The sequence below is a fragment of the Primulina huaijiensis genome, chromosome 11, assembly GCF_012295235.1.
Source record: "Primulina huaijiensis isolate GDHJ02 chromosome 11, ASM1229523v2, whole genome shotgun sequence".
NCBI classification, from domain to species: Eukaryota; Viridiplantae; Streptophyta; class Magnoliopsida; order Lamiales; family Gesneriaceae; genus Primulina; species Primulina huaijiensis.
In genome coordinates, this window is record NC_133316.1 from 22,989,629 (window position 1) to 23,008,272 (window position 18,644).

The 18,644-nt window shown below is 33.6% G+C and overlaps 2 protein-coding genes across 4 annotated transcripts; one reads left to right on the forward strand and one right to left on the reverse strand.

Annotated features, from left to right (window-relative positions):
• Positions 1-4,028: 4,028 nt before the first annotated feature.
• Positions 4,029-10,313, reverse strand: LOC140988274 (uncharacterized). 3 transcript variants are annotated; one of them, XM_073457294.1, is made up of 16 exons: positions 10,050-10,311; positions 9,814-9,954; positions 9,303-9,394; positions 8,506-8,602; positions 7,919-7,962; positions 7,658-7,746; positions 7,042-7,133; positions 6,825-6,968; positions 6,129-6,276; positions 5,906-5,982; positions 5,506-5,577; positions 5,239-5,286; positions 5,007-5,116; positions 4,754-4,901; positions 4,449-4,659; positions 4,029-4,348 (listed from the first exon to the last, which is right to left on the reverse strand). In XM_073457294.1, the coding sequence occupies exons 1-16, from the start codon at positions 10,158-10,160 to the stop codon at positions 4,299-4,301; spliced, it is 1,674 nt and encodes a 557-aa protein (XP_073313395.1). In that variant the 5' UTR covers positions 10,161-10,311; the 3' UTR covers positions 4,029-4,298. The 3 variants fall into 3 exon arrangements, with proteins under 3 accessions (XP_073313395.1, XP_073313394.1, XP_073313396.1); XM_073457293.1 differs by having other exon boundaries at positions 5,007-5,134; positions 10,050-10,310; XM_073457295.1 differs by lacking the exons at positions 4,754-4,901; positions 5,007-5,116; positions 5,239-5,286 and having other exon boundaries at positions 10,050-10,313.
• A 4,046-nt stretch (positions 10,314-14,359) lies between these two features.
• On the forward strand, positions 14,360-18,245 carry LOC140988761 (FHA domain-containing protein DDL-like). Its single transcript, XM_073457821.1, has 10 exons — positions 14,360-14,852; positions 15,282-15,310; positions 15,838-15,904; positions 16,096-16,153; positions 17,037-17,129; positions 17,237-17,351; positions 17,423-17,470; positions 17,561-17,606; positions 17,688-17,758; positions 17,830-18,245. The coding sequence occupies exons 1-10, from the start codon at positions 14,541-14,543 to the stop codon at positions 17,864-17,866; spliced, it is 876 nt and encodes a 291-aa protein (XP_073313922.1). The 5' UTR covers positions 14,360-14,540; the 3' UTR covers positions 17,867-18,245.
• The last annotated feature ends 399 nt before the right edge of the window (positions 18,246-18,644 follow it).

Below are 18,644 nucleotides of genomic sequence, written 5' to 3' on the forward strand. Positions count from 1 at the left end.
ATATGCTGCACACCTACTGTGCACACTTATGTGAGCATCGATGAGGTGTCACTCACCTATTGGATGCACAATTTTTCTATATTTCATCACATCCAATAGGTGAATGACACCTCATCGGTGCTCACATAAGTGTGCACGGTAGGCGTGCAGCATATATATATATATATATATATGTATGTATGTATGTATGTATGTATGTATATATGTTTGTATGTGCGTTTGTTGTGATGGGGTCCGGCATTTTGTGGTGTGAGATTAGAATATTATTGGCTGAGATTTGCCAAATCTTGTTTTCTATCTTCCCTTTCTCTTTCGAACTAGTCTGTAAGGTTTGGAAGAAATTGACATTTGACATAAACATTTCCCATAATAATTGTCCCTTTTATGGGTGAGGATTATACATTGAGTTATAAAGTATATTTGAAATAACAAAATTATCCTAAACACGTATTTAAAATATTTTTTCCAATAAAATGTAGAGTACTTAATTTTGTCGTTGTAAATGTATTTTATAACATTATTCGTAACCCTTATTGTAACATATAACATTTTTCTTTATCGATATAATCCTTTCATAATGTTATTCAAATGAACTTGAGAGTAAAAATTTTAATGTACATTCATATAAAGTAACCTAAATTATTATGAAAAGTTAAAAAATTCAATTTAAAAAGTATGTATCATGTAGTTACGTCACCACATAAATCAGTTTATGGATTGTTTTGAGATTGACACACAATAGGGAAGATTAAAAGTACTCTTCCGATCAAATCAAACAGTATTATTTAATATAATATCTTACCAAAATAATTGTAATTTATAAATAGAATAGATGAAGTTCTGACCTTTGAAAACAGATATACGTGACCCAAAGTATCTATGCCAAATATATATTTATTGACTTAAGAACCAAACTAAAGCTTAAGAAACATTTGACATGCCAAATCAACTATTATCTGTTCATGATGTCGAACAATTAGGACAGTGGTTCCTGGTTTTCGTGCAGATACAAATATATAATCATAAATATATAGTTTCATATATTCAAATAAGGCAAATTTAATAGAGAATTTTCATAATCTATTATATATATATATATATAACCTTAATTACATCGACATTCACACACACACACACACATTAATTCGATTAATGTAATTACAATGTATATGGTGTACTGCACATATATTAGTTACCTATCAAAGTTTGGCGGCTTCAAGTGTCAACAACACTCAAAAGGGAACTTGCATACAGTGAAGTTTAGTATGAGATAGCTTCATAACTTCATGCATGCATACATATATTTTTGGCAGAGATTTGGTCATGTGATCAATTTTAATTCTTGATCATGTTATCAGCAAATTCACGATTTTAGTCTATTAACTTGAACTTTTTTGTTTTGTAATTTAGGTCATTTCTCGTTAAGTTTGATGTGACATCTGGCACGTCGGCAACATCTGACGCCATGTTAGTTATTCATGTATAAAATTAAAGGACTAAAATAAAAAAAAATGCAAGTTAATGAGTGTATTAAAACTCTGAATTGACTGATAACATGAAACAAAATGAAAAATATAAAAATCACATACGAAACAAAAAATGTTATCTCCCCTAAAATTTCCATAGGTAATGTGTGTGTGTGTGTGTGGGTGTATATATACAGGGGTTGAGCCACATGCTTGTGTATCGGACTTTAGCCTGGGTGACCCAATTTTTTTTAAAAAAATTTATATATAAATTTTGTATAATTTTGAAATAATATGATATTAACCCGGTTAGATCAATTTAAAATATTAAAAGATTTTAGAGTTTAAAATTCTAGTTCGAGCAGAGCCATACCGCTTTATATATATAAGATGTCATATTGTTTAGTACATCAATTTATGATACCTGGCAGCCAATATATATGGTACTAATTATAACATAAGGAGTAAAGTAACAAATGATTTTTTTTTAATAATAAAAAATTGTAAATCTGTATATGGTGGGACAAATAAGTTACCCTACAATTAGGGGAGAGCATAGAAATAGATGCAAAATCAGGAAAATTCACCGGCCGACCCTCGTGTTATGATGTTGTGCTTATTTCCATTTCACCTGCGAACTCTTGAAGCCAAAGGACAATAGAACACGACGTATACCGACAACATTGTTGCAACAAATTAAATATGAAGCCGATTATGATGATTAATTGGGTCTACCTCGTGTATTAATTAACAATTTTAACCATTTAATTTGGAAAATTTCAAATAATTTTGATAGATTTATAAAAAAAAAAAAGCAATTAGTTTTAGAAAATTATTTAGATTTTTTTAATTACGATTTAAAATATGAGTCACTTCGACAAAATCACCTGTTGCATCTGACTCAATGCAGCCGTCGATAATAATAATAATAATATTATTATTATTTAGATTTTTTTAATTACGATTTAAAATATTATTATTATCGGTTTTAAAATATATAAATAATTTTGACTTATTAATATTTAAGAATATCCAGGAGTTTCTGATATATATATATATATAAATATATAAGAAATATGTTTGACGAATATGTCAGATGCATGCATTTAGTTTTACAAGATGTTGGAATTGGATTATTATAATTATTCTAGATGTATCGTTTAGTTTTTTTTATAATATGTTGGGATCGGACCAGTATAATTTAATTAGTATAATTATATCATATATTTTAAGACTAAACTATATAGCCGGCAATTTTAGTTTATTATTTTAAACGAACGACTACACTACTTTTTTTTTTATTTTTTTTAAGACGGAATAATTTCGTGAACACAGAGAAAGAAAGTGATGTTAGTAAATTGTGGCACTGCGTGAAAGCGTCAACAATTTGTACGGGAAATTAGGTATATTTCTTTATATATATTAGTGATTGTGTATGTACGCATTACATGTATATATGATCATACTTTATATTTTATACTGTTTAATGTGAAATTTGGAATTTGAAATTATCTTTTTATTTTTATTGATCCTTGTTTCATGTGGGATCTAGGCTTTTTTTCTTACTTTTTTTTTCCAAGTTATTCGAGATAATTATATAAATTTTTTATTTAAATAATTAAAAAATATATATTACCTACTTTTTTTTTAATAGGTTGTCAAATAAATAAGTAGCATAAATGAAGTAATTGCAATTTTGACATGAAATTTTGATGTGATTTGTAATGTTAAAACAATTAGTCTAACGTGCTCATCTTTTATAAATAAACTGGTTACTATGCACACGCGATGCGTGTGTATATTTTTTATTATTATTATCAATGGATTAAAGTGAAATTTGACAAATTATGGAGGGACTAAATTGATATTTGAATTGTTGAAATAAAAATAAATAAAAATAAAAGAGTGTGTTGAAATTAAAACAAAAAACAAAAGAATAAATATTAATATCATATAAGAGTAAAATTGGAAAAAAAATTTGATATCCTCTCTAGATAGTTATTATCATGTCCTCACATTTAATATAAACGTGACTTGGATGACGTCATTTACACAAGTGTGGCTTGAGTAGATTGTTTCGCGACGTGCACATTCCCAGCCATGCGCTGCTCGCACTTTGTGTGCTTGAAATCCTTGCTAATTATTATTGTAACTAAAATTCTACCAATATCTTAATGTAAAAAAACATTCTACCATACAAATACTGAAAACTTGTAGTTTTTCGAAATGGCCTTTCTTTGTTAGTTAGTAAAGGAAATTAGACTCCGCTATCTTCGAATGACAGTGATTTTTTCTCTCTTAAAGGTCGTCGTTAGGTCGAGTTAACTTGCGCAAATAATTTTCATCAACCAAAGGTATATAAAAGTATTAAATAAGGCCACCAAGCTGAATAAAGTCAAGTACTTGAGATCATTGTAATTTTTTTTAATAAATATTTAATACTATTTTTGTGCTACATCAACTCAATTTTGGCCCACATGTCCCATACAACTTATCGTAAAGTATTTCTGGAAATAAAGAAAAGGACTCGATTGTACTAGAAAACAAGTTAAAAACTGAAAGTGAATTGAAAAAATTTATTCGATAAAGTAATATTTTAGATACATTGGTGGGGTAGGGAAATGGAAACTACACCACGGAAACCTAGTAGATGGTGGTGGCTTCAAAGAATAATTTGTCGAGACAGCATGATTTTTAAAGTTGAAAACAGTAGACTTGTCCCATACTTTAATAACAAAATTTCCACATCACACCTGCCTGGGACAAAAACATTTATTTCTGGCATGCATATTACCTTTCAGGTTTTTACCTTAACGAAACTAGAAATAATGCCTACTTCCTTGGAATAATTTCTCCAAACGAAAAATCATGGAAAGGAGGACCTGTAACAGGGAAAAATAATTCATAGATCTGACAAGTTGCGAGTACTGCGGTCTGCTCAGATTCAAATCATAATATGAGATTTTGCATTGAAATATGTACCTTCTTGGCCACCTAAAATATAGAACGGAATATGAGCAATCATTTTCGTGCTGCCTTCGTCCCAGTTGACGATACCTGAATACTGCTTGACTTCACTTGAAGGGTGAACAGGTCCCAAAATAGACATACACACAGCAGGTTCATTCATCAAACTCAAACAATCTTGTGCGCGTTTCCACACCATTGCATCAGAAATTCGTGAGCGAGCAACCTGCAAATTTCACACAAAAGTCTAAGCCAGAGGTTAACTGTCTTTTGGATGTTGTTTAAGTCTTCGTGTACGTGTGGAGTAAAACTATTCTAACCTTTGCCAACGACACACGAGCCCTTGGAAGTAATTCGCGATGAAAAGTGGCAAGTTTTGCTATTGCCGTCACCACAAAACAGAGGAGCCTCGACTGAGAAGATTTTTTAAAACCAGAACTGTGGGAAGCTTCACCAAATCCCAGACGACTTTTCACACACCAAAAAGAGAAGAAAAACAAAGGACAAGAAAATCATCAGCGTGTAAATGGAAAATGACAATTGATGGGAAGTACCTTGGAAAACATAATATACCTTGAAGAAAGATTTTCATATAGGAGTAATTCCAAGCTCTCAAAAAGTTCGCGACCTTCATCTTTGTGAGCTCCACCTCCTCCTCCATGCTCGCCAATAGCCCAACAAAGCTGTAGAGCCAACTCAGTCTACACAAGATTCATAAATGTTGTTGAACAGAATATCATTCATTGACCATTGAGGAATCACCATTAATTTAGAGAAAATAGGTGCAAGCGCAGTTTGAACTGACCTTCGCAGGGTTGTCATAAGCTTCTCCAAGCCTGTTCACAATTGGTTTCTGCAATAAAAATCCAATTATTATTTCTCATTAATAGAGCATATGCACACGTAGCCTTGTATCATCAGACAACTTTCTTATTTTGAGTTGCCATAGAAGTACGACACTGTTAGAAACCCTCTCAGAGAAAGTATAAGAGAAAATATATGCCACCTTCAGATAATTTAAAGCAAGATCGACTCTAAAGATACCTTCAGAAGTGCAATGAAATAAAGATACCTTCAGAAGTGCAATGAAATGAGGAGAACGTTGAAAGGCAGCAAGCATGAATTCTACAAGCCTCCTCTGAACCTGCAGGTATACACGTGTGGCTTCATATAATATATTGCTAAGTAAAATCTCCCTGAGCCCAAGTAGAAGAATAAGTTATACTACACAACTGTGTATACGTGAATATGAGTAGGCAAGGAGAAAATTATTATAATTAATTTTTTTTGGGAATCACAGGGCATTTTCAACGTCACTGGTACATAATTAGAAAACCTCTGCTGATTTGAATTACTAGAAGTCATGATGGTGTTTTGTGAAGTATAATTGTTTACACATTAATACAAGCTCCCAGTAAAAGTTTGCATCACACATACACACAAAATGAATAGATCATTTGAAACTTTCTTACCTCATATGAGAACGCCTTGTCAGGAAATAGTGACGAGTATCTACCCATTAGCAGAGGAATCAAAGCACAGATTAAAGCTGGCACAGATATAAATCAGAATCAATAAAGTAATCTGACGGAATAACTTATTGTCATACATATGGAGTTCTGCAGATTATTTGTAGCTATTTAAATCTCATTTCAAGTAAAAGCCAATACAGAATACACGGAGGAGTTAACCTACAATCATTAGCATCATAAACAGCTGAAGCAAAATACGAATCAAGAAGCCGTGGGGCTATTTTAAGTGCTTCTTTCAATCTATCAGACTGGGGGGTATTAATTACAGCCTGCAAAATAGCAGCCATGGTAGGAGAGGTCCAATGACGTTCCTGAAACATCAAAATGACAGAAACATTAGGTACCCAGGTAAACTTTAACCAAAGAAAGACTCAATCATAGAATAACAGAATATATAAATATACAAATATTCCCTAATAATTTTAAGCAATACCAATAACATTACAAACAAAATAGTATAAAAGTCCATGTTGCTTTAAATACCAATAAGCAAAATTTCTAGAAACTAGTAGCTCAATTGATCCTTCATCTAGAACAGGATCATAATTACTTTAATGGTGAAAAATAAATCAAATTGCTTGGAAAATTAGGAAAACGGGAGACGCACTTGCGCAAACGAACCAACAATCACATAATCTTACAAAAATTAAAATTGAATAAAAGGTGTGTGAAACATTAGTAGGCCAAACATTGGCTCTAACTTGCAGTAGCACAATCATGGAATGATAAAAGTAGTTATTAGATATTGCCAACCAAAATTGAAGTAACAAACCAGAGGAAAAGCTATAACAGTCCACGGCCTAATTATGATAGACCAAATACTTTGGTTATCCAACAAATTACACAGAAAGTACCATACAGAAAGGCCATCATTCTCATCCTTGAGGAGATCAAGAAAGATAGGGTCAACAGTCATAGTAGTGCTATCTTCAGATTCAGAATCTGCACCACCAACTCCAATGGTTGATCCTGTATATGCTTCATCCATGAGTGCAAGCAACATCTGTATACAAACAATGGTTATTATCATCAAGCAGAAATTTAACTGGTATATTTTCAAGAAGTTCTGTCCAGACCTCAGGTGCAGCACTTTTCTGAATTGAAGCTATGCTGCTTCCAACAAGTGACCCAGAACTTCTTTCAACCTTTTCCAGTGCCACAACCAGTACTAGTCAAGACATAAAGAAAGATGTCATTGTGTAAAATTATGAGCAACAAAATTTACACAAAACAGATCTTCAGTCAAAACAATGGTAGTTCTGTTCCCGCATACTTGACAGTGTGAGCGCCAATAAGATCCTGTATCTAACAGATACATAATAACGTAAGGCAAAAGACTGAAGAATAAAGAAAATGATTTAATTCTACTTTTTCTTCACCAACTGAGCTTAAAAACCATAAAAGAACCCACAAACATAAATTATGTAGATAACTCCCCAATGAAACTGAAGCTTAGCACTTCAAGTATAAAAACACTTCATTTTTAAGCTTAATAAGGAACAACAACTTCCGAAACTAAATTAAAAGGTTCAGATAATAGCTTCTATAAGGTCAACTCATATAGAGACTTTGAAAGCCATATTCTGAACACCGATGCACCGCAGGTACTACATGAGATAAACCCTTTCCACAATGCTAATGAATGCAAGCCAGAGATCATAGTTGTCACAAAATCAAGATAAATGAACTCACTAGGTAAGTCAACAAGCGATGGGAAAAGGGGAATGAAGGATCCAGGAGAGATGAATCCACCAAAAACTCTTATGAATAAATTTTCTAATCTGCATGACAAAGAAAAAAATTCAGAGCCGAAAGACCAATTGACTACATGCAAGAGACAAGCCCAGTGGTGGCAGAAAACCATTTACTTGGGTGACATTTCATCAATAATTATCACTCACCACCTTGAATTTTGGTGGATAGCAAAGAAGAAAGTGGTAGGAGGAGACTTACTTCTCTCCATTCCATGCAATCAACTTCAGCATTAATGGGAAAAACTGCATGTTAACAAAATACATTAATAATTGACTATACCATGCTGCGAGACATAAAAAGAGAAAAGTAGTGCTTTAATTAGTGAATTAATGTTCTTTCGGTTATCTATCATTGTTGCTTACACAAATCTTGAAAGTCATTCACTTATAAACACAAAAATATATACTACACTTACGATTCTTTCAGTTAGTTATCACTTTGTTGCTAATGCAAATCTTGAATCTCATTCTGTTACAGGTTTGGGCTAAGGGGTGTTAGTGGACTGGACCAAAGTAGGGAAACTCGAAATATCTAGAAATTAGAGAGAGTGAATGTCGGAGAATAAATGGGGGGAGTTAGCCCAAACCTGTAAGGGGAATGGGAGTGAAGATATTCTATTTTCTATCTCTTGGAACCATTCTTTCTTGAGAGAATTTAATCATATGACTCACAGTCATCTACTGCACATGATCAACATCATTTTATCCACAATCGGTAAAAGTCATAATTTATCTCAAACCATATGCACAAATAGTATCTACAAGAATTTATCTCAAACCATATACCTGTGGAAGTAACGTAGGAAAGGATCTTAGAAATTTTCCTTTGTTTGAGTTCAAAAATTCAAGAGTTTTTTCAGCAACATCAGGGTCTGCAAATTCACTACAAGAATAATCCAAAATGGGCATGTTTATGATGACCATCAAATTTATAGATCCAAGTCCATTGGACTGGATATAAGATATCATTTAAGTAAATAACATGACATTAACAAATGGATTGTGGAAAAACAGATATAATTGAGTTGGCATTAACTATGATTCCTATACACCAGAAAAAGTGAATAAACTAAAACAAAGAAAGAACGTAGAAACACGTTGTGATTTTAGAATATTTTGAAATTCACCAGTTTCAGTTGCTTGGTAATTTCAAAAGTAAAAAAAGAAAAAAGACTGTAGTCAGTTCAAACTGCTGCTGCATACTATCATAGATACAAAAGATTAAATAGTAATTCCAATGACAAAAAAAATGGGGTAATCTAATTTATTAGGAATCCAATCATGAACAACCAATATATATTCATTGACATAACAATGAGGACATCCAAGACTAACTCTAGGTAAATCTAAATGCAACCCAAATCTCCACAGATAAAATGAGGATTAGGAAACCAGAAGGCCTAATTTAGTTAATCTCATGTTTACAAAATTAACTTTGCCAATCTCTGTCTACTTTTGCACTGGACATCCATTCAATATAGCACACAGCTCTCATATAGTATGAGTATAGGACAGATGCACAAGTAATATCCCACATTTTTTATATTTATTTTGCCAAGAAAAGAATATGAATTTCCCCTTACCGGCTCAAACATGAGCGGAAAAATGTTCTAAGGCTAGGATCAGCATCGTGTAAAATGACATCCCCAAAATCAAGGAAAAATTGAAGAATGACCTGAAAGGCAAAGGATGACAGCCTGGAGTATGAGTAAATGATTCGGATTAAAATGGATCAGATTCGCCATCAAATGGGAAGAACAGCAGTACTTATTTCACAACAAAAGAATGATTTCAAAACAGATTGCAATTTTCTACAATTTTTGACGTCCGATGACATAACATTGTTCTTTGTTACTGATTTTGATCTCATTTGTTTCTCTACTGGATGATGGAGTGCACGGTAGCCTCTCTTAAGTAGTTTATTTCTCGGTTACATGTGTTTTTTTTATAAAATAAAAATCGAACCTTTCCACAAATATTCCCGGAAACTCACTATTTAGATTATCCAGTTGATATCAGCAATATTTATAAAAGAAATGCTCAAATTTTGACGGCATGATAAAATTAACGAAAACAACAACAAAAATAAAGTACCAGCAAAAGAAGGCCGTTGGAGGTTTGAGTCTTGGAAATCGACGCAACGGAGCGTTGAAAAATTCTGTTCAGGTGCGGGTAAACCCTAGCAATTAGCTCTTCTGAATTCTCACTTTTACAAAGTTCATATAGCCTTTTGATCTACGCAATTCAAACAAACTTGAATCAATCCACAGAAAAACGTACACTTAGGCAACCGTATATACCTATTCATCCAAAAAGGAAGGGAACTCAACGGAATTGAGGATTGAAGGATCGGAAGCCGGGTCGGTGGCGTAGTTGGAATCTCTGGCACTGGACGATAGTGATCGAAGATGAAATTCCCATTCCCTATCTCTCTTTTCCATTGTCAGATTCCGATATATCTCTCAGAGAATTGCCATTTCTCCGTGTCTATCCATCCATTATTCTACTTAAAAGCTACCAATTTTCAGGTGCTTCCCACTGAAAGAGCCGTTCTTCTACCTCCTCATTTTTTCCTTATATTTTCCGTGCATAAAGAGAAACAAAAATAAATAAAAATGTTATTTGTCCAAATTATATTGCTGAAAATTAATCAAGCAACTACAAATTCAAATTTTATATACCTAAAAATAATCTACTTTTATTAAACAAATAAAAATAATCACCAGTCTGTTAAAAAGTGAAGACTCCTTTAAACATGATTAAATATAAATTAATTAAAAAGCACTCACAAAAGAATAATAATTTATCACTAATATTTCTAATTTTTTTAAAAAATAACATATTATGTTCCTAAATTTATATTAAACCATAAATTTAGAATTATCCCCAAGCAAACACATTAAATAAATTAAACGTGAATTTAAACTTCATTCACAAGCTGTATTAATCAATTTGCTCTCGATTATCTATATCTATAATATTATATAAAGTTAAAAGTAACTCATCGTAGTAACTAGCTCGGAAGATATCAAAACATTTATTATTATTATTATTATGACAAAAACTTGTGTGAGACGGTCTCACGGATCGTATTTTGTGAGACATATTTCTTATTTGAGTCATCCATGAAAAAGTATTACTTTTCATGCTAAAAGTATTACTTTTTATTGTGAATATCGGTAAGGTTGACCCGTCTCATAGATAAAGATTTGTGATACCATCTCACAAAAAACTACTCTATTATTAATATTATATTTCCTATTCACTGCCTCACCAAAAACTCTTCAATTCACTATACATTCTACAGTAAAAAAATTTTCTAAATACACTTATCTTTTAAATTAAATAAAACTTTAAATTGAAAACAATTTTGTATTAATTTTTAGTGTAATTCGATTAATTTTTTTAAAAAAACAGACTCAACTTCCATTAGTTATATATAAATAATTTATAGAATGTAGACGATATCAACATTTTTTCCATTGAGCAAGGATAGAAGCTGACCCATCGGACACGAGTAGCACGTGTGAGGGCTCGTTATCCTAATCACAGTTTATTAACATGCAATCATGATTAATCAGTAAACAGCGGAAAAGTGAGTTAAAAATTTGCGTTTGGGCATATAAAAATTTCGGCATGACCATCTCATAAATAAGACATACCAGAAGATTAAATACTCAAAATAAATGACATATGCCCTCAATAAACACAACAACATAAACATGTGCCAGCCAGACACAATCATTACAGATACAAACCAAAATATCATAGAGCCGACAAGGCTCGATAATAACATAAAACAATCCTCCAGATATATACATATAATATATGCGAGACATCGACACCACGCAGTACCTAAATACAACTGAACCCACTCTCAAGGAGCTCTGGTACTTCCTGAGGCTTCCTTTCGAGCGCCTGAGGTCGAACCACATGTACCACCTGTCATGTCCACACACAAAAGACACGACAGCCCTTTTTCGGGGGTCAGAAACCCCAGTACGAGACATCAAAAAATCATGATATATGACATAGAAATGCAATGATGCAATGCATGTATAGGTGCAAGAAATCAGGATATCAGGAATCAAAATATCGATATCAACAATCATACATATATGTTCGAGCTGGTCCACGACTCAGCGGATCGTGCCTGGGATATGGCCCAGCCTCGAAGCCAACAACTACCTAAGCCGGACCGAATCAAGGTAGCCAAACATCTCCAGAACACCATATCATATCATATCATATATATAACGGATCTCAACCGATCATAATATAATATTATATTTGTGTTTATCTTTTCTTCTTTTGTGGTTCGAAACTTGACCCGATCTATTTTATTCCAACTCTCATGTGCTATAAAATTTAAATATGCATTTTAATATCGTCTATAGCCCGATATTTTCTAATACATATTTTAAACACACTATTTAATTATTTGACTTAATTATTTTAAATTCCTCAATTTAAAATAATTACTCTTAATTATCGTCAGATAACATATAATTAAATCGGATCATTACAACACGTCACCAACGTTACCACCCGAGATTGTTAGGTGTCAATAACGTACTTCAGTATCGACCCCGTTACCATATATATATATTTAAAATAATGGTGGAAGATAAGTAAAAATAACAATTTATTTCGGCACGTGGTGAGCTCAACTTTTTCTACAGTGTAACTTTAGCCCACTTATCTGATAGTCCGGCCCACTGTCAGAACACAATGTAAGCCAGTCTAAACTTCACCACGTCTGTTTCCGTTTTCGCAATCTTTCGTCGGGGAAGCGACGCAGAGCCCTATTCCTAAGCCTAAACATTAAGGTTAGTCCTCTTCAATGGCCACCTCCATAGTTTAGCTCAATTTTTTTTTACATTTTTAACTGAACGACACTCTAGAAGAGTGAGGTTCCATGTACTTTGACTCAAAGTTCAATAGGTGAGATGATAGAGATTGCGGCGGAGAAGTATTTGAGATGGTTTTGTCAATAGGTGAGATGATAGAGATTGCGGCAGAGAAGTATTTGAGATGATTTTGTTTTGAAAGAGTATCTGAAGAGGGGAAGAGATTTATGAATTTGTGAATTAGTGTAATGATGATATGAGGGGTAATGGTTGGTGGGTAGAGCGCAGAATAAATTTGTGTCGTGGTTTAAAAACGCCCCCTATTATTATTATTATGACAAAAACTTGTGTGAGGCGGTCTCACAGGTCGTATTTTTTTAGACATATTTCTTATTTGAGTCATCCATGAAAAAATATTGCTTTTTATGCTAAAAGTATTACTTTTTATTGTGAATATCGGTATGGTTGACCTGTCTCACATATAAAGATTCGTGAGACCATCTCACAAGAGACCTACTCTATTATTAATATTATATTTCCTATTCACTACCTCACCAAAAGCTCTTCAAGTCACTATACTTTCTACAGAAAATTTTTTTTCTAAAAACACTTACCTTTTAAATTAAATAAAACTTTTAAATTGAAAACAATTTTGTATTAATTTTTTAGTGTAATTCGATTAATTTAAAAAAAAAAACAAACTCAACTTCCATTAGTTATATATAAAGAATTTATAGAATGTAGACGATATCAACATTTTTTCCATTGAGCAAGGATAGAAGCTGACCCATCGGACACGAGTAGCATGTCACCAACGTTACCACCCGAGATTGTTAGGTGTCGATAACGTACTTCAGTATCGACCCCGATTCCCATATATATATATATATTTAAAATAATGTGGAAGAGAAGTAAAAATAGCAATTTATTTCGGCACGTGATGAGCCAACTTTTTCTACAGTGTAACTTTAGCCCACTTATCTGATAGTCCGGCCCACTGCCAGAACACAATGTAAGCATGTCTAAACTTCACCACGTCTTTTCCGTTTTCGCAATTTTTCCTCGGGGAAGCGACGCAGAGCCCACTCCTAAGCCTAAACATTAAGGTTAGTCCTCGTCAATGGCCCCCTCTATAGTTTAGCTCAATTTTTTTTAACATTTTTAACTGAACGACACTCTAGAGGAGTGAGGCTCCATTTACTTTGACTCAAAGTTCAATAGGTCAGATGATAGAGATTGCGGCGGAAAAGTATTTAAGATGGTTTTGTTTTGAAGGAGGATCTAAAGAGGGGAAGGGATTTCTGAATTTATGAATTAGTGTAATGTGATAAGAGGAGAAGAGATTTCTGAATTTTTTTGGTCGACCAAAAAAGACTGAATTTTTTTGGCCGACCAATCTTTTTTGGTCGACCAAGCTTTTTTCCATTGGGTCGACCAAGCTTGTGTCGAATAGTTCGACAGAAGCTTCTTCTTCTTCAACACGACGCAGAAGCAATAAATCGAGACGCACGCAGAAGCCATAAATCGAAATAAACGTGAAAATTATCAGATTTTGGTTAGCCATTCTTTCGATTGAGTTTGCGGTCGTCTCGAGGGAAAGGAATTTCTGGGAACTATCTGCTGCGCAACGGAAGGGAAGAAAAAGAAAGGTTTAGGGTTATCTGAAAATTTAATCGCGTGTTTAATGGATTTTAAACTTAAAAGATAGGAACATTTAAATAAATTTACTTATGCATCCTTTTTTTAAAACAAATAACAGTAGAGTCCTGTTCCCTAAATTTCCCAAGTACGTTCCCAAAACCCGCCCCTTCTAGGTCTGCCACTCCTGTCTCCCCCATTAAAGAGAAGCCTTCGTCACGGAGCAGATCCTCAAGACAAGGAAAGTCAAGGTCTTCTGTGTCTCGATCACCCGAGAAAGTAAATCTGTCAAATTTAGCCAAATCCGCAGTAAGTGGCAGATCAAAATCTCCAATGGCTCGCTCTTCTTCACCACGGAGCAAAAGGTTGAAGAGAGGTAAAGTTGAACGAGATGTTGAAAAAGGGGGTGAAAAGGAACATGACAAAAACCACGGTAGAAACGGCGACAGGGCCACACATAAGGAAAGGGATTATGACAGGGCATTGCCAATCCAGAGAACAGATAAAAGGCTAGGAAGGGATGCAATTGACAATGTTTCTTCTAAATCGAGACGCGGACGCTCAGGTTCACCAACTGATAATCGCCGTAAGGGTCAACACAGGTCAAGATCGCCTTCAGCTACAGATGATAGAGCCCGTGATAAGGTATCTGATGATATTGACTAACTATCCCCAATTTCATTTCTAGAATTAGATATTTACTTTGATAAAATAAATTTTTTCTTGATTTGAAAAGCAGCAGGGTGCACAGTTTGGTAGTATCTGGAATCTTTTCCAGTCAAATTATTTATCTGTGCATAGTTTCTGTATCATTCTCTTTAGCTCCATTGCTGATATTATAACCTCACTGTCACATTTAGATTTTATTTGCCTCTTTTAACATCCTCTACAATTTTGGTTTTGTTCATGAATATACTTGCTGATCTATTAATAGTGGAGACGTTTTTTATTCAATTTTTTTAACAAAAATCTTTGGTCAATGTTTCTGAAAGGCTCAAAATAAATGTTAGTTGTATTGTTCTTGACATAATGGGAAGGATGTCATCTGATCTTTTTTTTTTTTTGTTTCTGCAGAGGGCATACCCAAGAAATTCTGAACAGAGGTGAGCCACCTCTTTAAAATCATACTTTGATTTTGCATCTCAAGATGCATCTTGTAGATGTCATCAATTTTTCCATTATTTTGATAACAAGTACATCAGTTGCTTTTGAGGAATGCAAGTTAATATGTGCATTTAGGTTCACATTGGTTGTGTCCTGTGATGACCAACGTTCATGCATTAAGAAATGTCATTTTTGTTTTAATTATGATATTTGCAAATCTGGCTTTTTATCAGTTAGAATTTTGAAGTCATCATTGTGCTAATAAAGTACAGCATAAGATTTTTGAAACTATGCCTTATGTTATCTCTTAATTCTGGTTTCTGTTTTTTGTGAAATTTGGCTTGGATAGACATTGCAATTATCAAAGTCGGTACTTTTTACAATTTTATTCTTTTTAGTTCTTTTGTTATCTCATTTTTTAAGGAAGAGGTTAGATTCCAGGGGATTTGTTTTTCTAGTGTTTAGTAAGCTGCTGTATGACTTTAGCTTTTGTATTCTTTTACACTATTATTTCTTGCTCAAGCAGGAACGGTGACAATGATTCATTAGCGAAAATGAAGGCTGCTGAAGATACACTGGAAGCCAAAGAAAAAGTATCTTTTCCATTTAGCACAGTTCTTTCAATCACCGCCCTAAGCCACATTTTATCTGTTCTTTTCTTTCTTACTTTTTGCTTAATCATTGAGCTGAAGATGATTCTCCTACATATTTAGTTTATGAAAATTATTACCATCATTGATTTTGTGTATAAATTTATGAACTTTTTGAGTTGAATTACTTGCAGCAAAAGCCTTCATTTGAGCTGTCTGGAAAGCTTGCCGCAGAAACTAATCGATACAGAGGTAATTATTGATTGCCTTTCCAAACTTGTGTTCCACTTCTGATCATGTCAAGGTAGGAAAGATTGTGAACCTATTGAGAAAATTGCGAAAAATTGATGATCTTCATCATGCTTGAGTTTGTGTATATTGGTTTCACTTTGCTCTTCAAAGGTTTGGTATCTTCTAAAGATCTTTAGTCACATGGGTTAACCATCTATAATGGAATATATCTGTTTTGCTTTTCGTCAAAGCTGCAAAAGTTGTTGAAAAAGCAGCTTTCTTTTTTGTATTTTGTTACTCTTATGTCTCCTTTTCTCTTATACTTATCACAGACAAGCTAGGTACAAAATAAAAATTAACTCTCAAGTAGAGAATTTTAGAAGTTGCTGCATTCTTTTCTGGTGAACTTGTTGATCGAATTGTCTGCTTCATCTGATAGTATAGGTTTGGTTGGTGCAGAAGTGAGCATAAGATGAACGAAGTCGATTGAATGGTTGTTATCCTCTTTTCTTGCTTTTTTAGATTAAACATTGACCTGTGCACCACTGCTGCTGTTTATCTTTGTATAAGCCACTAAATTTCTTTTAAAGCTGGCATATGAGCTGCTTCTCATGCAGTTTTTCTCCAGCGTGTGATATCTTGATGTCGGTGATCAAATGAGGATGAAAGTTTGGAGTTCTTTGAGTTCATTTTTTTTATTCCAGCCTAGAAATTGTAAAAGATTAGCTACTATGTGATAAAATAGAAAAGATTGTTTTGGATGGAATTGCCATCCCGGTTGTATAATATCTCCTTACTCTGTCCCATAAATTAATGATGTAAGTGCGCATGTCTGATCTTGTCCATGGTAAATCTCGCCACTCATATGTTATTACTAGTCTAACGCACATTAGTATCTTGTCAGGTATAACGCTGCTGTTCAATGAGGCTCCAGATGCTCGAAAACCTGACATCAGGTGGCGATTGTATGTATTCAAGGGTGGTGAAGTACTTAATGGTAAATATTTGTTGGGCATGTGATTTACCTATACGCATTTATTTTGTTCCTTTCAACTCCAGATTAATGTGCTTTAGTTCATACCATCCTCGACTTTTGATGTCCAGAACCCCTTTATGTTCATCGGCAAAGCTGTTATCTTTTTGGTAGAGAGAGGAGGGTTGCAGATATCCCTACCGACCATCCATCCTGCAGCAAGCAACATGCTGTTCTTCAGTATCGGTATAACATATTCAAACTTGTTATTTTCCAACAATCTTATTGCACCAGTAAAGTATTTCATATTTTTGCAGGCAAGTGGAGCAGGAGAACCCAGATGGTACCATGTCTAAGAAAGTCAGGTAGCAGTATTATGGATTTTCCGCTTGATTTCTTTGACAGCCTTTTCAAGTCTTCTAGTAACTTTGGATGTGTTGGTGTAAATGACGCAGGCCTTATGTAATGGATCTTGGGAGCACAAATGGAACCTTCATTAACGTGAGCGATTCATCCCAATAACCCACGAATATTTTCTTCTTGCAAATTGCTCAGTTAATTCACTCAAGACATCGGTTGCAGGATAATCAAATAGAACCTCAACGATACTATGAACTGATCGAGAAAGATACTCTGAAGTTTGGGAACAGCAGGTAAGCCACAATTTATATAATTTCGCTATTGTGATTTTCCCCGACTGTTTACTCAATGTTCGGTTTTGTAGCCGTGAATATGTTCTACTACACGAGAACTCGGCCTGATGATGCTTCACACCCCCCTTTACATTTATCGGAAAGCATCGAACAATATTACATTGTAGCAGAAGTCGCCAATTCGATATGACATGCTGAAGCCTAATACTGCGTGTATGATTTGTATTTTCAAAGCTGGTCTCTGTTGAGCTCTGAACAAAAATATGATTTATCTTCGTACGTTTGTAAATTTTGTGAAAATTACTCTACTTTAAGCTTAAGGAGTTGCTTTCTATTTAACGATTGCTTTTCGAGTACAAAATAGGATGCAATTCTTTATGGTACCTCTTTTCTTGTTTTTGACCTTTCTGGTCTTTTCATTATATAAATAAATTTTTAAAAAATGATTATTAAATTTGCTAGAAAATGGAAGGGTCCCATTATGGTTTCAATGCTAACCGTGAAATCGAAATCAAAATTACAATTATAACATCGAAGCCGTATTTGGTTTAGTTTCGAAACATTACAATTGGATTTGTGCGAATATCGTAAAATTTTAAGTTTTTCAGTTATGTATGAATAATTCAATTTATTATTTTTGCGTAATTTATGTTAAGGTCTTCTAAATTTCGTTTGATAGAAAATTAATCCTTGTCGATATTAATTTATCAGTTTGATAAATTCAAGAGCCGCGGTTTTATTTTTCTGAATCATAATTAAAGCTAAAGCGAGTAAATTTTGTTTTAGTAGCATGGGAAAGTTCAGTTTAAATTCCCATGTAAGGCTAAATATAAGCTTTTATTTATAAAATTTTTATTATAACTCACGAGGAGAAGGGGTTCGAACC